Consider the following 15651-nt stretch of genomic DNA (forward strand, 5'->3'; position numbering starts at 1 on the left):
TCTCTACTTCTCTCTCCTTTCAGACAATGCTTAAAACTTACCTCTTTGACCAAGCTTCTTGCCATTCCCTATTGCTGCCTATCTGGCTTGCTATCAGATTCCTGCATGGCACTTTGGGATATTTTATTATTTGAAAAGCTCTATGAAAAGGCAAGTCTTGTTAGTTTTGAATTTTGAAACACATTACATACAGTATGCATCAAGTTTCCATGATCTTTTGAATTAGTTTGAAATGTATTACATTAACAGCCCGTCCAGCCTTGATTGCACTAGAATTGTAGGCTGGGGAGAACTCAACTGTGCAAACTTTACAGGGGCTTAGAATCATGAAGAGTGACTTCTAGATTGTTGTGTTAATCTGTGAATGTGTGGATGCTTGAATTTGCTGTTAGTGTCAGTGGAATAATAACAGTATTTTGCTGATATCTTCGTCATCATTCTAAGTTGCACTGGAATTGAGGTCTCCCCAGTCTTCAATCTCTGTTGCTGGAGCTCAAATTTAATGTATTACATTTCAAACTAATTTTAAAAAGCATGGAATCTTGATCTGCACAGTATGTAATTTGTGTTAAAAATTCAAAGCCAACAACTTGCCTTTTCATAGAGCCTTTCAAATAGTAAAATGTCCCAAAATACCACACAGGAACATTATGTAGCCAAATCTGAGTGGCAAAAATTGGCTTGTTTATATAAAAAAACATGTTTTGGAAATAAAATGCTTTTGATGATTTTGGGCAGAATACCATATTGTACATGAAAGACATACATATTTTCTTTAAATCAACTCACTACATAAATTGTATTCCCTTAAAACTTATGCCATAAATAAACTTTAAGTATTGCACTTGAAAAATATTACTGTAATTTTTGACGTTTTCTGATTTTGATACAATAAACAAACATATAACTGAATTACTGTTATTAACCTTAGAGTGACTGCCTTGAGACTTGCAATATTAAGCCACATGTCAAGCATTGGCTGGGATCCATTGCTATTCCATTCAGTACGGTACTTGAACAATCAAAGGTACTAATATTACCTACATTTAAATTATTAGAATGTTCCAGTTATCTAAAAATTGTGTCATTGAGAGTGTTGCATTTTTGTGTTTTTATAATGGCTAGGTGAATGGTACTTTCAGAATAGACACCCCACCAATGTTACTAGGATATACTTGGAAGAAAATAGACACAGGCTCTTGTGAGCAATTTTATGAGTTTGGACTTGCAGAAAGTTCACTTCTAACAATCTTTTTAACCTTGGATCCTCAAGTTTCTTGTTCAGATATTGTAAGTTCTCAACTTAATTACAATTAGTTCTCAGTTGAATGTACAAAAAATTAATTACAGGTCATTCTGGTATAATGTGCATTTCATTAACACAAATTGGCTATGATTGATGAATTGTGGACATTGTTTGGATAATGTGAACTTTCTTGAAAAGTTGTAGCAATTTTCTATACCGATCTTGTATAGCGTGATTTTCTTTAGTGGTTTTCTATAGTGTAATTTTCTATAGCTCAGTGTTGCCAAGGAACACAATTGTTGCATTATAGCAGAATGACCTGTATTCAATTCTTGGCCTTTAAATAGTATTGTAATACATTTTCAGTATATTCAAATTGGGAATTGACTCAATCAATTTTCAGCTGTGATATTTGGCAATGAGAAGTAATTTTTCTAAACATGTATGCTTTTGCTTTAGGAAGATAGCCAACCACTTCTCTGGCAGGTTAGTAATCAGATTAGAAAATGGTTATTTGATCATTTGTATTTTATTATGGTTAAAAATAATATTAAGCTCTTCTGATTTTTTTTTAGTTGGAAACAATAGAAGATGAAGATTTGTTGCATATGGCACATACATTTCAAAAAGATATGCAAAATCTTTACCCAAAGCGAAGAATCATTGTCAATACTATTGACACTGAATGTAGAGTTGGGATTGTTACAAGATATATCAGACCACTTTGTCCACCACAAGAACTGCTTGATATATTTCCTGAAAATTCCAAGGCAACCTTAGTATGTCACATTTTAATTATTTGTAGGGTTTGTAAGTAATATAGCACAATGAGGTTAAAAATCCTGAGTATGCTAAACTGGAGAACATGGTTTCAAAAAACAAATATCCTGCTCTTAACTATCCTTGCCAAGCAGATCCTCTAGCCCTCCATTCCTATTAACTCCTAGAACTACTGATCAAGTACTACTTCTTCTCTGCTATTCTGAGCACCTCCCTTAATGATGTAAAACTCTATTAAAATTCTACGGTCTGCTAGCAGGCCTTGACTGACTGTTAATCCATGATTTAAAGGCCACAACACCTCACTCATGCCCTAATATCTCATGACCAATAATCTCAGAAAACATTGAAAAGCTGACCTCATCTTATGGAGTGAGGTTGGCTTTATTTGCAAAATACCTTGACAGGCGTGAGGATCTGTTGCTGCATTTCTGGCCACACAAGTGGCAAAGAAGGAAATTAACCTGATGACTTTGAATCAGGATTATCTGGGCAAAGAGATAAGAAATACTTTGCCACATGGAGTGCAGGTAAGCTTTTCAGAGAAGGGTAGTTCAGAAGAGTCCTTGGAAAATGAGAATGGGGTGGGCACCGAGACAAAGGGCAAAAGATTATGGGATAGTCCCACACAATTCAGGGCTGTTCATCAATCTGCTGTGGACAAGTGAACACAAACTTACCTGAAGATTCCAGGTAGCCTCTTTAAGGTCAGTTAGGATTGAGTTTGGCATTCCTTGAGATAAAAGGTTGGAACAAATTTGATCCTTGACTTCAAACACTGTGGCTTAATGAGGTGAAGGGAAGGGAGTGGAGGAGTCATAGAGTGATAGAGATGTGCAGCATGGAAACAGACCCTTCGGTCCGACCCATCCATGCCGACCAGATATCCCAACCGAATCTAGTCCCACCTGCCAGCAACTGGCCCATAGCCCTCCAAACCCTTCCTATTCATATACCCATCCAAATGCCTCTTAAATGTTGCAATTGTACCAGCATCCACCACTTCCTCTAGTAGCTCATTCCATACACGTACCACCCTCTGTGTGAAAACTTTGCCCCTTGTGTCTCTTTAATATCTTTTCCCTCTCACCCTAAACCTATGCCCTCTAGTTCTGGACTCCCCGACCCCAGGGACAAGACTTTGTCTATTTACCCTATCCATGTCCCTCATAATTTTGTAAACCTCTATAAGGTCACCCCTCAGCCTCTGACGCTCCAGGGAAAACAGCCCCAGCCTGTTCGGCCTCTCCCTATAGCTCAAATCCTCCAACCCTGGCAACATCCTTGTAAATTTTTCGAATTGCAGGGGATGAACATGCAACATCTTAACTGGCAGGAATGTCCAATTTAAATAGAAGTGTCTTATTATAATTTTTACTTCTAAGCTTTGCATTTCTGAAATTCTGGAAGAGGATTGGTATCATTCAATGGTGCATGCTCATCAAGGTCCCTACTTCTGGGCCAGAAGTTCTGGGTTCAAGGCACAGCTGATCTAGAAGGGTTCATTTAAAATATGTCTGAATAGGTTGATTTAAAAGATTCAGGAAGTTGAATCTCCAGCAAGGGGAGAAAAAACTGCTCTACCATCTTTTTACCTATCTTTGGATGTGCTGCCACAAATAATAAGGAACTGGAGGGAGTTGGTTGTAACCTGTGGGGAGATTGCTGTCACCACAACCACTGTCTTCACATATTCTGATGTTTGCTATAAGAATAATCCTTAAAGGCATGCCACACATTCGTTATCCATGGGATGGATTTTGCAAAGGGTGTATTTCCATGCCCCGGCTAAACATTTAGTTGGGATCCCACCCGTAATTCATGTTGCTGCTCCACACACAAATAGCACTCAGTATGATGAGGTTCTGCCCACACCCGGAAAAGAAGTTATATCTTGGAAAGCTGTTTGCTAATTAGAGTGACAGGTAGCTCACTAGTTCCAACGGCGCAATGTTTAACTGGTGCCCACTGCTGGAATGCCAGACAGTCCCCGAAGAAGAGGAGTTGATGGGGGACATAGTTAGAAACATAGAAATTAACAGCAGGTATAGGCCATTCAGCCCTTTGAGTCTGCTCTGCCATTCCATCAGGTATTGGCTGATCATCTAACTCAGTACCCTGTTCCTGCTTTTTCTCCATACCCTTTGATCCCTTTAACCCTAAGAACTGTAACTCCTTCTTGAAAACATTCAATATTTTGGTCTCAACCATTTTTTGTGGTAATGAATTTGACAGGCTCACCACTTTCTGGGTGAAGAAATTTCTTCCCATCTCATCCTAAATGGCTGACCCCATATCCTTAGACTGTGAACTCTAGTTCTGGACTCCCCAGTCATTAGGAACATCCTTCCTGCATTTACTCTTTCTAGTCCCACTAGAATTTTATAGGTTTCTATGAGATCCTCATTCACTACTTTATACTCTGGTGAATATAATTCTAATCGATATAGTCTCTCTTCATATGTCAGACCTGTCATGCCAAGAATCAGTATGGTAAACTGTCATTGCACTCTCTCTATAGCCAGACTATTCTTCCTCAGATAAGAAGGCCAAAATCGTATATAATACTTCACCTATGGTCTCACCTAGGTCCTATACAATTGCAGCCAGACATCCCCACTCCTATTCTTAAATCCTCTCACTATGAATGCCTTCTTCACTGCCTACTGTACCTACATGCTTACTTTTAGCAACTAGTGGGCTAGAACACCTCAAACTTGTTGCATCTCCTGCTTCCCTAATTTATCATCGTTCAATAACAATCTGCCTTCCTGCTTTTGCTACCAAAGCTAATCTCACAATTATCCACATTTTAATTCTTTTTTTTCATGCATTTGTCCACTCACTCAGCAGTCCAAATCATACTGAAGCAACTCTGCATCTTCCTCATAACTCACCCTCCCACTCATCTTTGTGTTGTTTGCAAACTAGGAGATAATACATTTAGATAACTCATCTAAATCTCTAATATATTTTGTGATTGGCTGGGACCAAGCATTGATCCCTGTGCTACCCCACTAGTTTCTGACTGCCACTGAGAAAATGATCCATTTATTCCTACTCTTTGTTTTCTGTCTAGTAATCAGTTCTCTATCATGTCAGTGTGTGAACTGTAATCCCATACCCTTCAATTTTACATGCTAAATTCTTATGTAGGTTCTTATCAGAAACTTTCTAAAAGTCTAAGCAAACCACATCCACTGGCCCAACCTCATTATCAATTCTACAACTTATAATCCTTAAACCATTAGGTTGATTTGTCAAGAATGATTTCCCTTTTGTAAATCTATACTGACTCTGTCCTATCCTTCAACTGCTTTTCAAATGCTCTATTAAATCTTTTGCAATGAACTTTCACATTATCCACACTACTGATGTCAAACTAATCTATCATTACAGACGGCGAAGTCACATGGGATATGTGGTGAGCTGGTAAGATGGGTTACAGAGTTGGCTTTGTCGTAGAAGACAGAGAATAACAGTGGGAGGGTATTTTTCTGACTGGAGATTTGTGACCAGTGGTGTTCTGCATGGATCAGTACTGGGACCATTGTTGTTTGTAATATACATAAATAATTTGGAGGTGGCCTGAGTAGTAAGTTTGTGGATGACACCAAAATTGCAGGAGATATTGATCGTGAGGCAGATTGCCAAATAATGCAGCAGGAAATAGATAAGGAGAATTGGACAGAGAAATGGCAGATGGAATTTAATCCAGACAAAAGCTAGGTGATGCATTTATTCAGAACTGCTGCTTTTTTGGCCGATTTGAATATCCCCTTCCTTGGATCTAATACTATCCCTAATTCACCCTGAAATGGGTTCAGTTCTAAAGAAGGGTTACTCAACCTGAAACGTTAACAGCCAGATCTACTGAGCTTTTCCAGCAGTTTCAGTTTTTGTTTCTGATTTACAGCATCCATAATCCTTTCAGTTTTTATTCCCTGGTTAATCTTACCAGCCATTGCTGGGCTAGATTTCACATTTCTTTTGGTGCCAGATTGGAATGAACAATTGTTACAGTTCGTTCACGTACTTTAATGTTTTCCATTTCCTATCTACTGTAATCCCTTGAAGTAACTGAAGCTCTTGCCTAATGCCATCATAGTTAACTTTATTTAGATACAACACCCTTGTCTCAGAATCACCTATGTCTCTTGCCATCTTAGTGAAGAGTGCTACCATCTTATCTTCTCCCAGGGGCCTCAGTAGCTAGATTGGCAATATTTCTTTTCTCTTTACACATTCAGAGAAAGACGATGGGGTACATGTTTAAAAGGCTAGGAAATACTGTTAAAAGGAGTTACGACCTTGGGGAGTTAATTCTGATTCACAAAGGGACTTCCAAAGGAGGTTCCAATCATGCTGACAGCTAGCTCCATAGTCAAAGCTGCCAGGCATATGGAAGGGAAATGGAGGAGCCGTTAAGGCTTTAGTTGCCATTAATTATTAATTAAGCCAATTAGGACTTCAATTCGCCAAGTTTGGGTAGGATGCCCAATGCTTCTACTGTACCTCATAAAATGGGTGATAGATCAGGCAGCTAGGTAGGCAGGGCACAGCAGGTTAGGCAGGATTCGAGGAGTAGGAAAATCGATGTTTCGGGCAGGATCCCTTCATCAGGAATGAGATGAAGGGCTCCTGCCTGAAATGTCAATTTTCCTGCTCCTCGTACACTGCCTGATCTGCTGTGCTTTTCCAGCACCACTCTAATCTTGACTCTGATCTCCAGCATCTGCAGTCCTCACTTTTGCCTAGCTAGGTAGGCAGGTCACATGCTGCATTTTACAATCACCCCACCACCTTCTAGCATAATAGAAGAGCAGTGTAAAACCTGGTCCCATGTGTCTGATTCTGGTCTTCATAATTTTCACTGCATCTATTAGATGCCACATTCCTACGGGCTATTCATAGTCATGTTGTTTTAACCTTGCAGATGAAAACAGTATAACTTGTTAGGGAGAAGCCAAAGATCATGGGATGGCTATAAAATATTTTAGGCACTTTTCTGACAGACCAGTGACACACTAACTTCCTTCAGTGCTGTTGCTGGTGATGTTGGTATAGCAGGTCAGCCTGTTGGACTTCATAGATTATGAGCTCCCTGATTGGCTGTAAATATCATCCAATCAGGGATCCCTGGCTGCAGATAAAAAGGATGAGTGTCAGAGATACTCATAAAGCACAAAGCAGTATTAAAGTCATGTATAAATAAAGGGTGACGTGGTAGTGGAGTTATTTCAGTAGCAATGAGAGTAAAGCCCGATCCTGAAGAAACACACTCATAACAGTAATTTGTGAGTTGGGATAAATATTTCTTACATCACACCTTTGTTTGGGAAGCTTGACTTGTGCGATCCTGCCATCAAGGACTGGCACCAGTATGTGGAAAGAATGTGTTACTTTCTCAGTGCAACTGACATTTTGGTAGATGATAAACATCGGGTAATTCTCCTGACAGCCTATGGAGCCGCAGCTATTTTTCTGTATTGGGGCCTAACTTTCCCCAAGGCATCTTATACCCAAACCTTTCAAGAAATGACTGACATAAAGAGTATTATGACCCAAAGCCTCCTCTAATTCTGTGACATTATTGCTTTTACTCAGCAATTCAAGAAATGGGGAATCCATATGGGGATTTTTGTCAAGGTTAGGACAACTGGCAGAAACCTGTCAATTTGGTTTAACCCTTAATGAAATGCTGAGAGACCATCTGATATGTGGGATTAATGATGCAACTATGCAAAAACACTTGCTAGCTGAAGCCAATTGGATTTCAAACAGGCGCTACAACTGGCTTTATTTATGGAAAATGTGACAAGTGGAGCAAATTGAGTTATGGGGTCACTACTTGATTGCAGGCAATTGCATAGCCTCACTCAGGACATATCCTGAACAGAGGGGCCCTCTAGTTCAGCCCACAGTAAAACCTCAAAATGAAACTAAGCCTTGACCAACCGATTAAAATTTCCTCCAGTATCCTGGCTGGCAAGCTATTATGGTTGTTGATGGTAAGAGATTCGAGACAGCAAACGTCCTTCTAGACATAAATTGAGTAAAATCACTCTTAGGCTGGTATCCAGGCGAGTGTCCAGGAAAGTTCATACTCAGTAAAGTCTGCCAGCACCTGGTTTAGAACAGTTAAATTGCTTAGCAACATCAAAATCAGAAGTAATTAAGATAAACCTCTGGTTAAATGGTCATTCAATTATAATTGAGGTTGATACTGTTGCAGCCATATCAGTGATTGCAGAACCAGTTTTTAATAAAATTTGTTCTGGACTCCAGCCCTTAAATTTGTGCAAATCACAGCTAGGCTGAGAACCTATACCAGGGAATCTTTACAGGTTAAGGGTACAACTTCAGTTCCGGTCTTTGATGAAAAGCATTTGGTTCAAATACTAATGATCTTAGTGAATGGCTTGGGCCCAAGTTTAACAGGGTGAAATTGGTTGTGAGAGATTCACCTATATTTGCTCAATGTCTTCCAATGAGAAAATGGCTGCCTCAGTGAAGTCCCAATTAAATACCTGGAGGTTTTCCAGGAAGGTCTAGGGACTACCAGAGGAGCCAAGGCTACCTTGCATGTTGACCTGGAAGCCATTCTACAATTCAGCAAAGCCCACCCAGTTCTATGTGTATTGCTGGCCAAAGTAGAGGGAGAAATGAGAAGGCTGGAAAGTGAAGGAATCAACAAACTAGTCCAATTCACAGCAAGGGGCAGCACTGATTAGATTCCCTACATGTGGAAACAGGCCCTTTGGCCCAACGAGTCCACACCAACCCTCCGAAGAGCAACCCACCCAGACCCATTTCCCTCTGACCAATGCATCTAACACCATGGGCAATTTAGCATGGCCAATTCATCTGACCTGCACATCTTTGGACTGTGAGAGAAAACCGGAGCACTCGGAGGAAACCCACGCAGACAATGTGCAAACTCACACAGACAGTTGCCCAAGGCTGGGATCGAACCTGGGACCCTGGTGCTGTGAGGCAGTAGTGCTAACCACTGAACCACCATGCAGCCCCAATATGTTGACTTTGAAGCCCAATGGTTGGGTTTACCTTTGTGGAGATCTTAAACAAATGGTAAACTACTTTTCATCACTAGATATATACCCAATCACTTGGATAGAGTATTTATATGCAATGCTGGCAGGGGCTGTCCTTCATGAAACTGAACATGAGCCATGCTTACTTGCAATTGCTTTTAGACCAGGATTCCCAGAGGTATGCTGCAATTAACACTCATGAGGGCTTGTACAAATATACTAGACTGCCATTTGGGCTATCGCCAGCCTGTTCAATTTTTCAGCAGACATTTGCAAGCTCTGCTTCAAGTTGCCATTTACCTAGATACCATCTTAATAACAGGGAAAACTATTAATGAATACTTAAGAGAACCTGCATACAGTCCTGAGGTGTTTTTCCAAGGGAGGAAAAAATGTGTGTACCAGCCCCACCCCTCCCCCCCTCTGCCCCCACCAAGTGACCTACTTGGGCTACAGAGTTGACAAGACTGGGCTGCACCTGTTGGAAGATAAAATCAAGATGATCAAAGCTGGCACAACTCCCATATCTGTCTAAGAGCTTAGATCGTTTCTTGGGCTGGTAAATTATTATGGCAAGTTCATACATAACCTGATATCCAACTAGTACCTCGGCATCAACTCCTAAAAAAGGTCAAATTTGGAAATGGCCATTTGGACAAGTCCCTAGCTTTCCATGCAGTAAAGAAACAACTGTCATCCTGTCAGGCATTGACATGCTATGATCCCAAGTGAGATCTGGTATTAACATGTGATGCATCCCCATTGGGATGGTATTAGCTGTTTGGTGGCCTAATGGAGAGGAATGCTTATGCATCCAGGTCTTTGGCTAATGCAGAACATAAATATGCTCAGATAAAAAGAAAGATTGGTGGTTATAATTGGAGTCGGGTGGTTCCACCAGTACCTTTATCGATGAAAATTTGTGATAATCATGGATAATCATGGATCACAAATGCCTATTTAGTCTGCCTATTCAGTCGTGCCTCACAAACCTTATTGAATTCTTTGAAAAGGTGACGAAGGAGGTTGATGAGGGGAAAGCGGTAGATGTGGTATATATGGATTTTAGTAAGGCGTTTGATAAGGTTCCCCATGGTAGGCTACTGCAGAAAATACGGAGATATGGCATTGAGGGTGAGTTGGAGGTTTGGATTAGGAATTGGCTGGATGGAAGAAGACAGAGGGTAGTAGTTGATGGCAAAGTTTCTTCATGGAGTGCCGTCACTAGCGGTGTTCCGCAAGGATCTGTGTTGGGACCATTGCTGTTTGTCATTTTTATAAATCATAGGGATCTTGGTGTCCATGTACACAGATCTCTGAAAGTTGCCACCCAGGTAAATAGTGCGGTGAAGGCGGCATATGGCGTACTGGCTTTTATTGGTAGAGGAATTGAGTTCCGGAGCCCTTAGGTCATGTTGCAGTTGTATAAGACTCTGGAGTATTGTGTGCAGTTTTGGTTGCCATACTATAGGAAGGATGTGGAGGCACTGGAACGGGTGCAGAGGAGGTTTACCAGGATGTTGCCTGGTATGGTAGGAAGATCGTATGAGGAAAGGCTGAGGCACTTGGGGTTGTTTTCATTGGAGAAAAGAAGGTTTAGGGGTGACTTGATTGAGGTGTACAAGATGATTAGGGGGTTAGATAGGGTTGACAGTGTGAACCTTTTCCCGCGTATGGAGTCGGGTATTACAAGGGGGCATAGCTTTAAATTAAGGGGGGGTAGATAAAGGACTGAAGTTATGGGTTGGTTCTTCACTCAGCGAGTCGTAAGTTCATGGAATGCCCTGCCAGTAGCAGTGGTGGACTCTCCCTCTTTATGGGCATTTAAGCGGGCATTGGATAGGTATATGGAGGATAGTGGGTTAGTATAGGTTAGGTGGGCTTGGATCGGCGCAACATCGAGGGCCAAAGGGCCTGTACTGCGCTGTATTATTCTATGTTCTATGTTCTAAAAGAGGACAATGAAGTGCTGCCCATAGCTTTGGGCCCCATTCAGCAGTGGGCTCTCATACTAGGTGCTTATAATTATAAATTAGAACATCATTTGGGAGGCAGAGTAGCAAATCTGGATACAATGAGCCACCTCAGGTTAGACAAAATCAAGTGCTGAGGCTCCTTCAGTACTACCTATTGGATCCCTATACCTGCCCTGCTGGTAGTCACACCCTCCTCTCCCTGACCACTGACCAAATTTGAGGTAATCAATCTAAGGGGTATGGCTGCCTCCTGAAACACAACATCCAGATAACTGTCCCCCTCTCTGATGTGTCACAGTGTTTGAAGCTCAGACTCCAGGTCATCAATTCCTCAAGAAACTACTACCTACTACAGATGTGGTCACCGTGAAACACAGTGGGGTCCACCAGCTCCCTTATCATGCAGTTAGAACACATTGCTTGGCACAGCATCTCTATTTTAATTACTTAATTCTTGATTTGTAACATTTCATACTGGTCTTTTAGTTTGTAGCCCATATACATTTTCCCTATTTACCTTCAATCTGAAAGTACCCATAGTCAAACTAGTACTATCACCAACCAAATAATTTACAGCTTACCTGTGATGTCACTCTTTTTCTTGCCCCTGAATTTGGACTTCAGTTTATCCCATTTATTAATAATACTTACAAACTATGAGTCAAAAAAAGGCAAGCAAAAACACCTCTTCCCATCTGATTTAGTTTCCACGATGCCTCCAAACCCGCCAAGTATATACTCATTCAGGCTGTGTCTCAGTCTGGATGTGATCTCTCCTTCCTGGTTGTGCAAACTTTATTCCACAGTATCTTTATTTCAGCATCGTCACACCAAGTTTAAGGTAGTTAATCTAAGATCATGACAGCCTTCTGATACCGTCCCTTCTCCTGCCACCAGTCTCATCCCCCATTAATGAGGATCAGGGCCCTGTCCTCATAAGGATTGAGGAGTTGAATGTCCAGCATCCCTGCCTCTTTTAGCCTTTTTCTTCTGAAATGTAAGAAAAAGAATGGTTGAATAAGATGAATGTGGGCGGCACAGCTATTGGTATGGGTTGGGGCAAAGTAGTTTGGTATCCCGAGCAAGTGAGTAGACAGCACAGAAGGCATGCAGGGTTAGTAATGTGGGGCTTTGAGTGGGTGAGGGTGAGTGGGTGAAGCTTTTACATGCAATATTAGAGTGGTAGAGCATGAATCTTGGTGAGGTAGTAAAAGAAAGGTGATGGCACTGATCCTGTCAGTGTGGAGAAAATCATTGACCTTGTTTTGACACGGCCAGACAACCTCAGACCAAGCTGACAGGGTCTGGTGTCTTGGCCTCTTGTGCTGGTCCTGTAGAATTAGGACATCACTTCTCTGCACTACCTCATTGACCAAGACCTTCAGTCTTAGTCTGCAAAGCAGGGTGCCAATTTTCCCTTGTTTGCCATGTTCAGGACAAATATTTCCAGGATGTAGGTTTGCTTGCTGAGCTGGAAGGTTCGTTTCCAGACGTTTTGTCACCATACTAGGTAACATTTTCAGTGAGCCTCCGAACGAAGCACTGGTGGTGTAGCTTGCTTTCTATTTATATGTTTGGGTTTCCTTGGGTTGATGATGTCATTTCCTGTGGTGACATCATTTCCTATGGTGATGTTATTTCTCGTTCTTTTTCTCAGGGGGTGGTAAATTGGATCCAAGTCAATGTATTCATTGATAGAGTTTCAGTTGGAATGCCATGCTTCTCAGTACGAGACACACACAAGAATTCCTAGATGTTACCTAGTATGGTAACGAAATGTCTGGAAACGAACCTTCTAGCTCAGCGACAAACCTACATCCAGAACCTCAACCTGACCTACATATCTTCTCAAATCTCGTTCACAAATATTTCCAATCAACATGAACTGCTCTGGAATGCCTGGTGCACATGCCCTTTAATATACAATGCCGGCTTGGGGCATATCAGGAGTGGTAAGAACTTCCATCGACAGGTAGTGGGACAATTGGGCTAGCATTGGATGATTGGAGTGCCATATAATGTGCTTCCTAGTTTAGGAGATGAGAAAACCTGCTAAGCCTCACAGAAATTAACTCTCCAGAATACTCAATTTAAATAATACTTAAGTCAATTTCTGGTAACATTCAGCCCTATGTAAATCATTTTTGAATTCACCAAACCCATATTTAGTTACAACAAATCATCATAGAATTCCTACAGTGTGAAAACAGGTCACCCTCCCCTTCCTACCAATTTAAAACTCTCACCCATGCCATTGTTAGCTGTTCCGTTTACTCAGTTTGGAAATTGTTGTTTTGCAAAATATATTAAATTTAACTATTTATTACCTATGATCTATTTAAGATCAATTTATTACCTGTTACTGGCTATATGGCAAAATTTACTGCATTTATTTATTATCTAATAAATGAACAATATTATGAAAGCATTTTGACAGCTGCCAAATAAATGAAAAGTTACCTTTGTACTTATAAAACAATTTATATTTCTATTAATTGTGATATTATTGACACCTATATAATTAGTACCTTTTCCCATTTTAGAATGTTATAGCTAGATTTGTGTCCTTGATTCCATACCTTCCAGAACACCTAGGCTTTTCAGATGCCTGCAATACTTGGCTGACATCACAGGCAAGTAGAACACCAAGGATAAATGTTACATATTTTAGAGGAAGAATATACTGATTACTTATACCTGTTTCTAGCTGTTATTTAAATTTAAGATGTGAAGTAATGTTATGGGCATAGTAATATTTTTACATATAATGGTGTATTATGTATATATTTTAAATTTATTAATATTCATTTGTTCTTCTAGTACAATTTATCAATTTTTTAAAATATGGGAACTTAAGTGTTAATATCTTACATGTGAGGAATTGCTTTGTACATATTTCCTTCAAGAATGCCATATCATAGTTTTAATTCCTTTTGTTTTCATTTAGCAATTTCTTAATCTGATACTTGGAGGTAAAGAGGACCACGCAGTCCTTCTTTGTAACTATTTCTTGTACATGAAGGTGAATGCTTTTGTGCTGTTGGGAACCTCAATTCTTGAAGTAAGTACAGTAATTATAAAGATTTACTTTTCTATCTAATTTAAATTCATGTATTATTCAAGACATGAAAGTTCTATAATTTAGGATGAAAAGAAAGAAAAAGTAACGAAAGATGATTTCTTTCCATGTGCCGATTTTGTTGGAGTGCTGTGGTTACTGCCCTCCCCAGATAAAAAGTCAGAGAGAGCAGTCCACAAGGCCAATGTCTACATTGCAGCTATGTAATGTTAGGCACATCTTTCATGAGAGTAAGCCCTTTCTTAGAGGACTGCTGGTCAATCTGACTGGCAGGCCACTTTGTAGTGCCAACAATGCCACTTGGAACAGATACCAGTGCTGAAATTAAAGGCTGTGTCCAGTGCTGAAGAGCACAGGTAAACGCTTTAACGATCTCAAAAGGCTTCATTAAGAAAGGAAGGATGATGAATAGGGTGGGTGGAGGGGGAGGTTATCTGAGAAGGGGCAAACTGGAAAAGGGCTGATTGAATGAACAGAAATTAGCTAATTTAGAAAGTAAGCAAGATGAGTGTCAATTGAAATGTCACAAAGGCCCTGTACTTGGGGCGGAATGGTTGAATTAATGACCAGAAGAGTTTATAATGTGGATGAGATTGCTGTCTGCTGTATTGCATACATAGTTGCCAGCTGTGCACTTTAAAGCGGGTCAAGTGCTGTCAATCCAGAACTACTCTGCACAGTTCCTGCGAATCGTTCCAGAAATCACAAAGGTAGGTTAGCTCAAGGCTTTGCAGAGAGGGACCTGGAGGTTCCGGAGGACCTGTTGGATGGGGTATCCTCTTTTTTCTGGAGCACAAGAGGAGATCATGGCATCAGACAATGCCAGTCAATGTGATGTTCATGAACTTGAGAAATGCCCAGCAATGTTGTGAGAAGGTCAATACTTTCTACACTCTACGAGAGTACATGCCACAATCTTCTTTCATAGAACATAGAACATAGAAGAATACAGCGCAGTACAGGCCCTTCGGCCCTCGATGTTGCGCCGATCCAAGCCCATCTAACCTACACTAGCCCACTATCCTCCATATGCCTATCCAATGCCCGCTTAAATGCCCATAATGAGGGAGAGTCCACCACTGCTACTAGCAGGGCATTCCATGAACTCACGACTCGCTGAGTAAAGAACCTACCCCTAACATCTGTCCTATACCACCACCACTTAATTTAAAGCTATGCCCCCTTGTAATAGCTGACTCCATACGTGAAAAAAGATTTTCACTGTCAATCCTATCTGAACCCCTAATCATCTTGTACACCTCTATCAAGTCACCCCTAAACCTTCTTTTCCCCAATGAAAACAACCCCAAGTGCCTCAGCCTTTCCTCATACGATCTTTCAAAGGGAAAAGTTTCCTGTAAGCTCTTCCCTCAACCAAGAATTGCAGTTTAAACTTCAGCTCTAGTTATCTATCAGCATAGTAAGATTGTAAAAAAATCCCAGCTGTCATAATTGTTGAAGTGGTCAATGATGTACAAATCCAATATGCTGCTGCAATTGAAATCTCCCAACGCA

The 15651-nt window shown here is 40.6% G+C and overlaps 1 protein-coding gene across 1 annotated transcript in view; it reads left to right on the forward strand.

The window, feature by feature from the left end:
• The window catches only part of LOC122561384 (coiled-coil and C2 domain-containing protein 2A-like), a 268528-nt gene that overhangs the window by 206682 nt on the left and 46195 nt on the right, over positions 1-15651 (forward strand). Inside the window, exons 34-39 of the mRNA XM_043713148.1 lie at positions 932-1027; positions 1126-1290; positions 1706-1732; positions 1822-2025; positions 13601-13690; positions 14005-14118. Of these exons, the coding sequence (XP_043569083.1) occupies positions 932-1027; positions 1126-1290; positions 1706-1732; positions 1822-2025; positions 13601-13690; positions 14005-14118 (696 nt within the window). The remainder of the gene's footprint in view (positions 1-931; positions 1028-1125; positions 1291-1705; positions 1733-1821; positions 2026-13600; positions 13691-14004; positions 14119-15651) is intronic.

Source organism: Chiloscyllium plagiosum, chromosome 22, assembly GCF_004010195.1.
Source record: "Chiloscyllium plagiosum isolate BGI_BamShark_2017 chromosome 22, ASM401019v2, whole genome shotgun sequence".
Lineage (NCBI taxonomy): Eukaryota > Metazoa > Chordata > Chondrichthyes > Orectolobiformes > Hemiscylliidae > Chiloscyllium > Chiloscyllium plagiosum.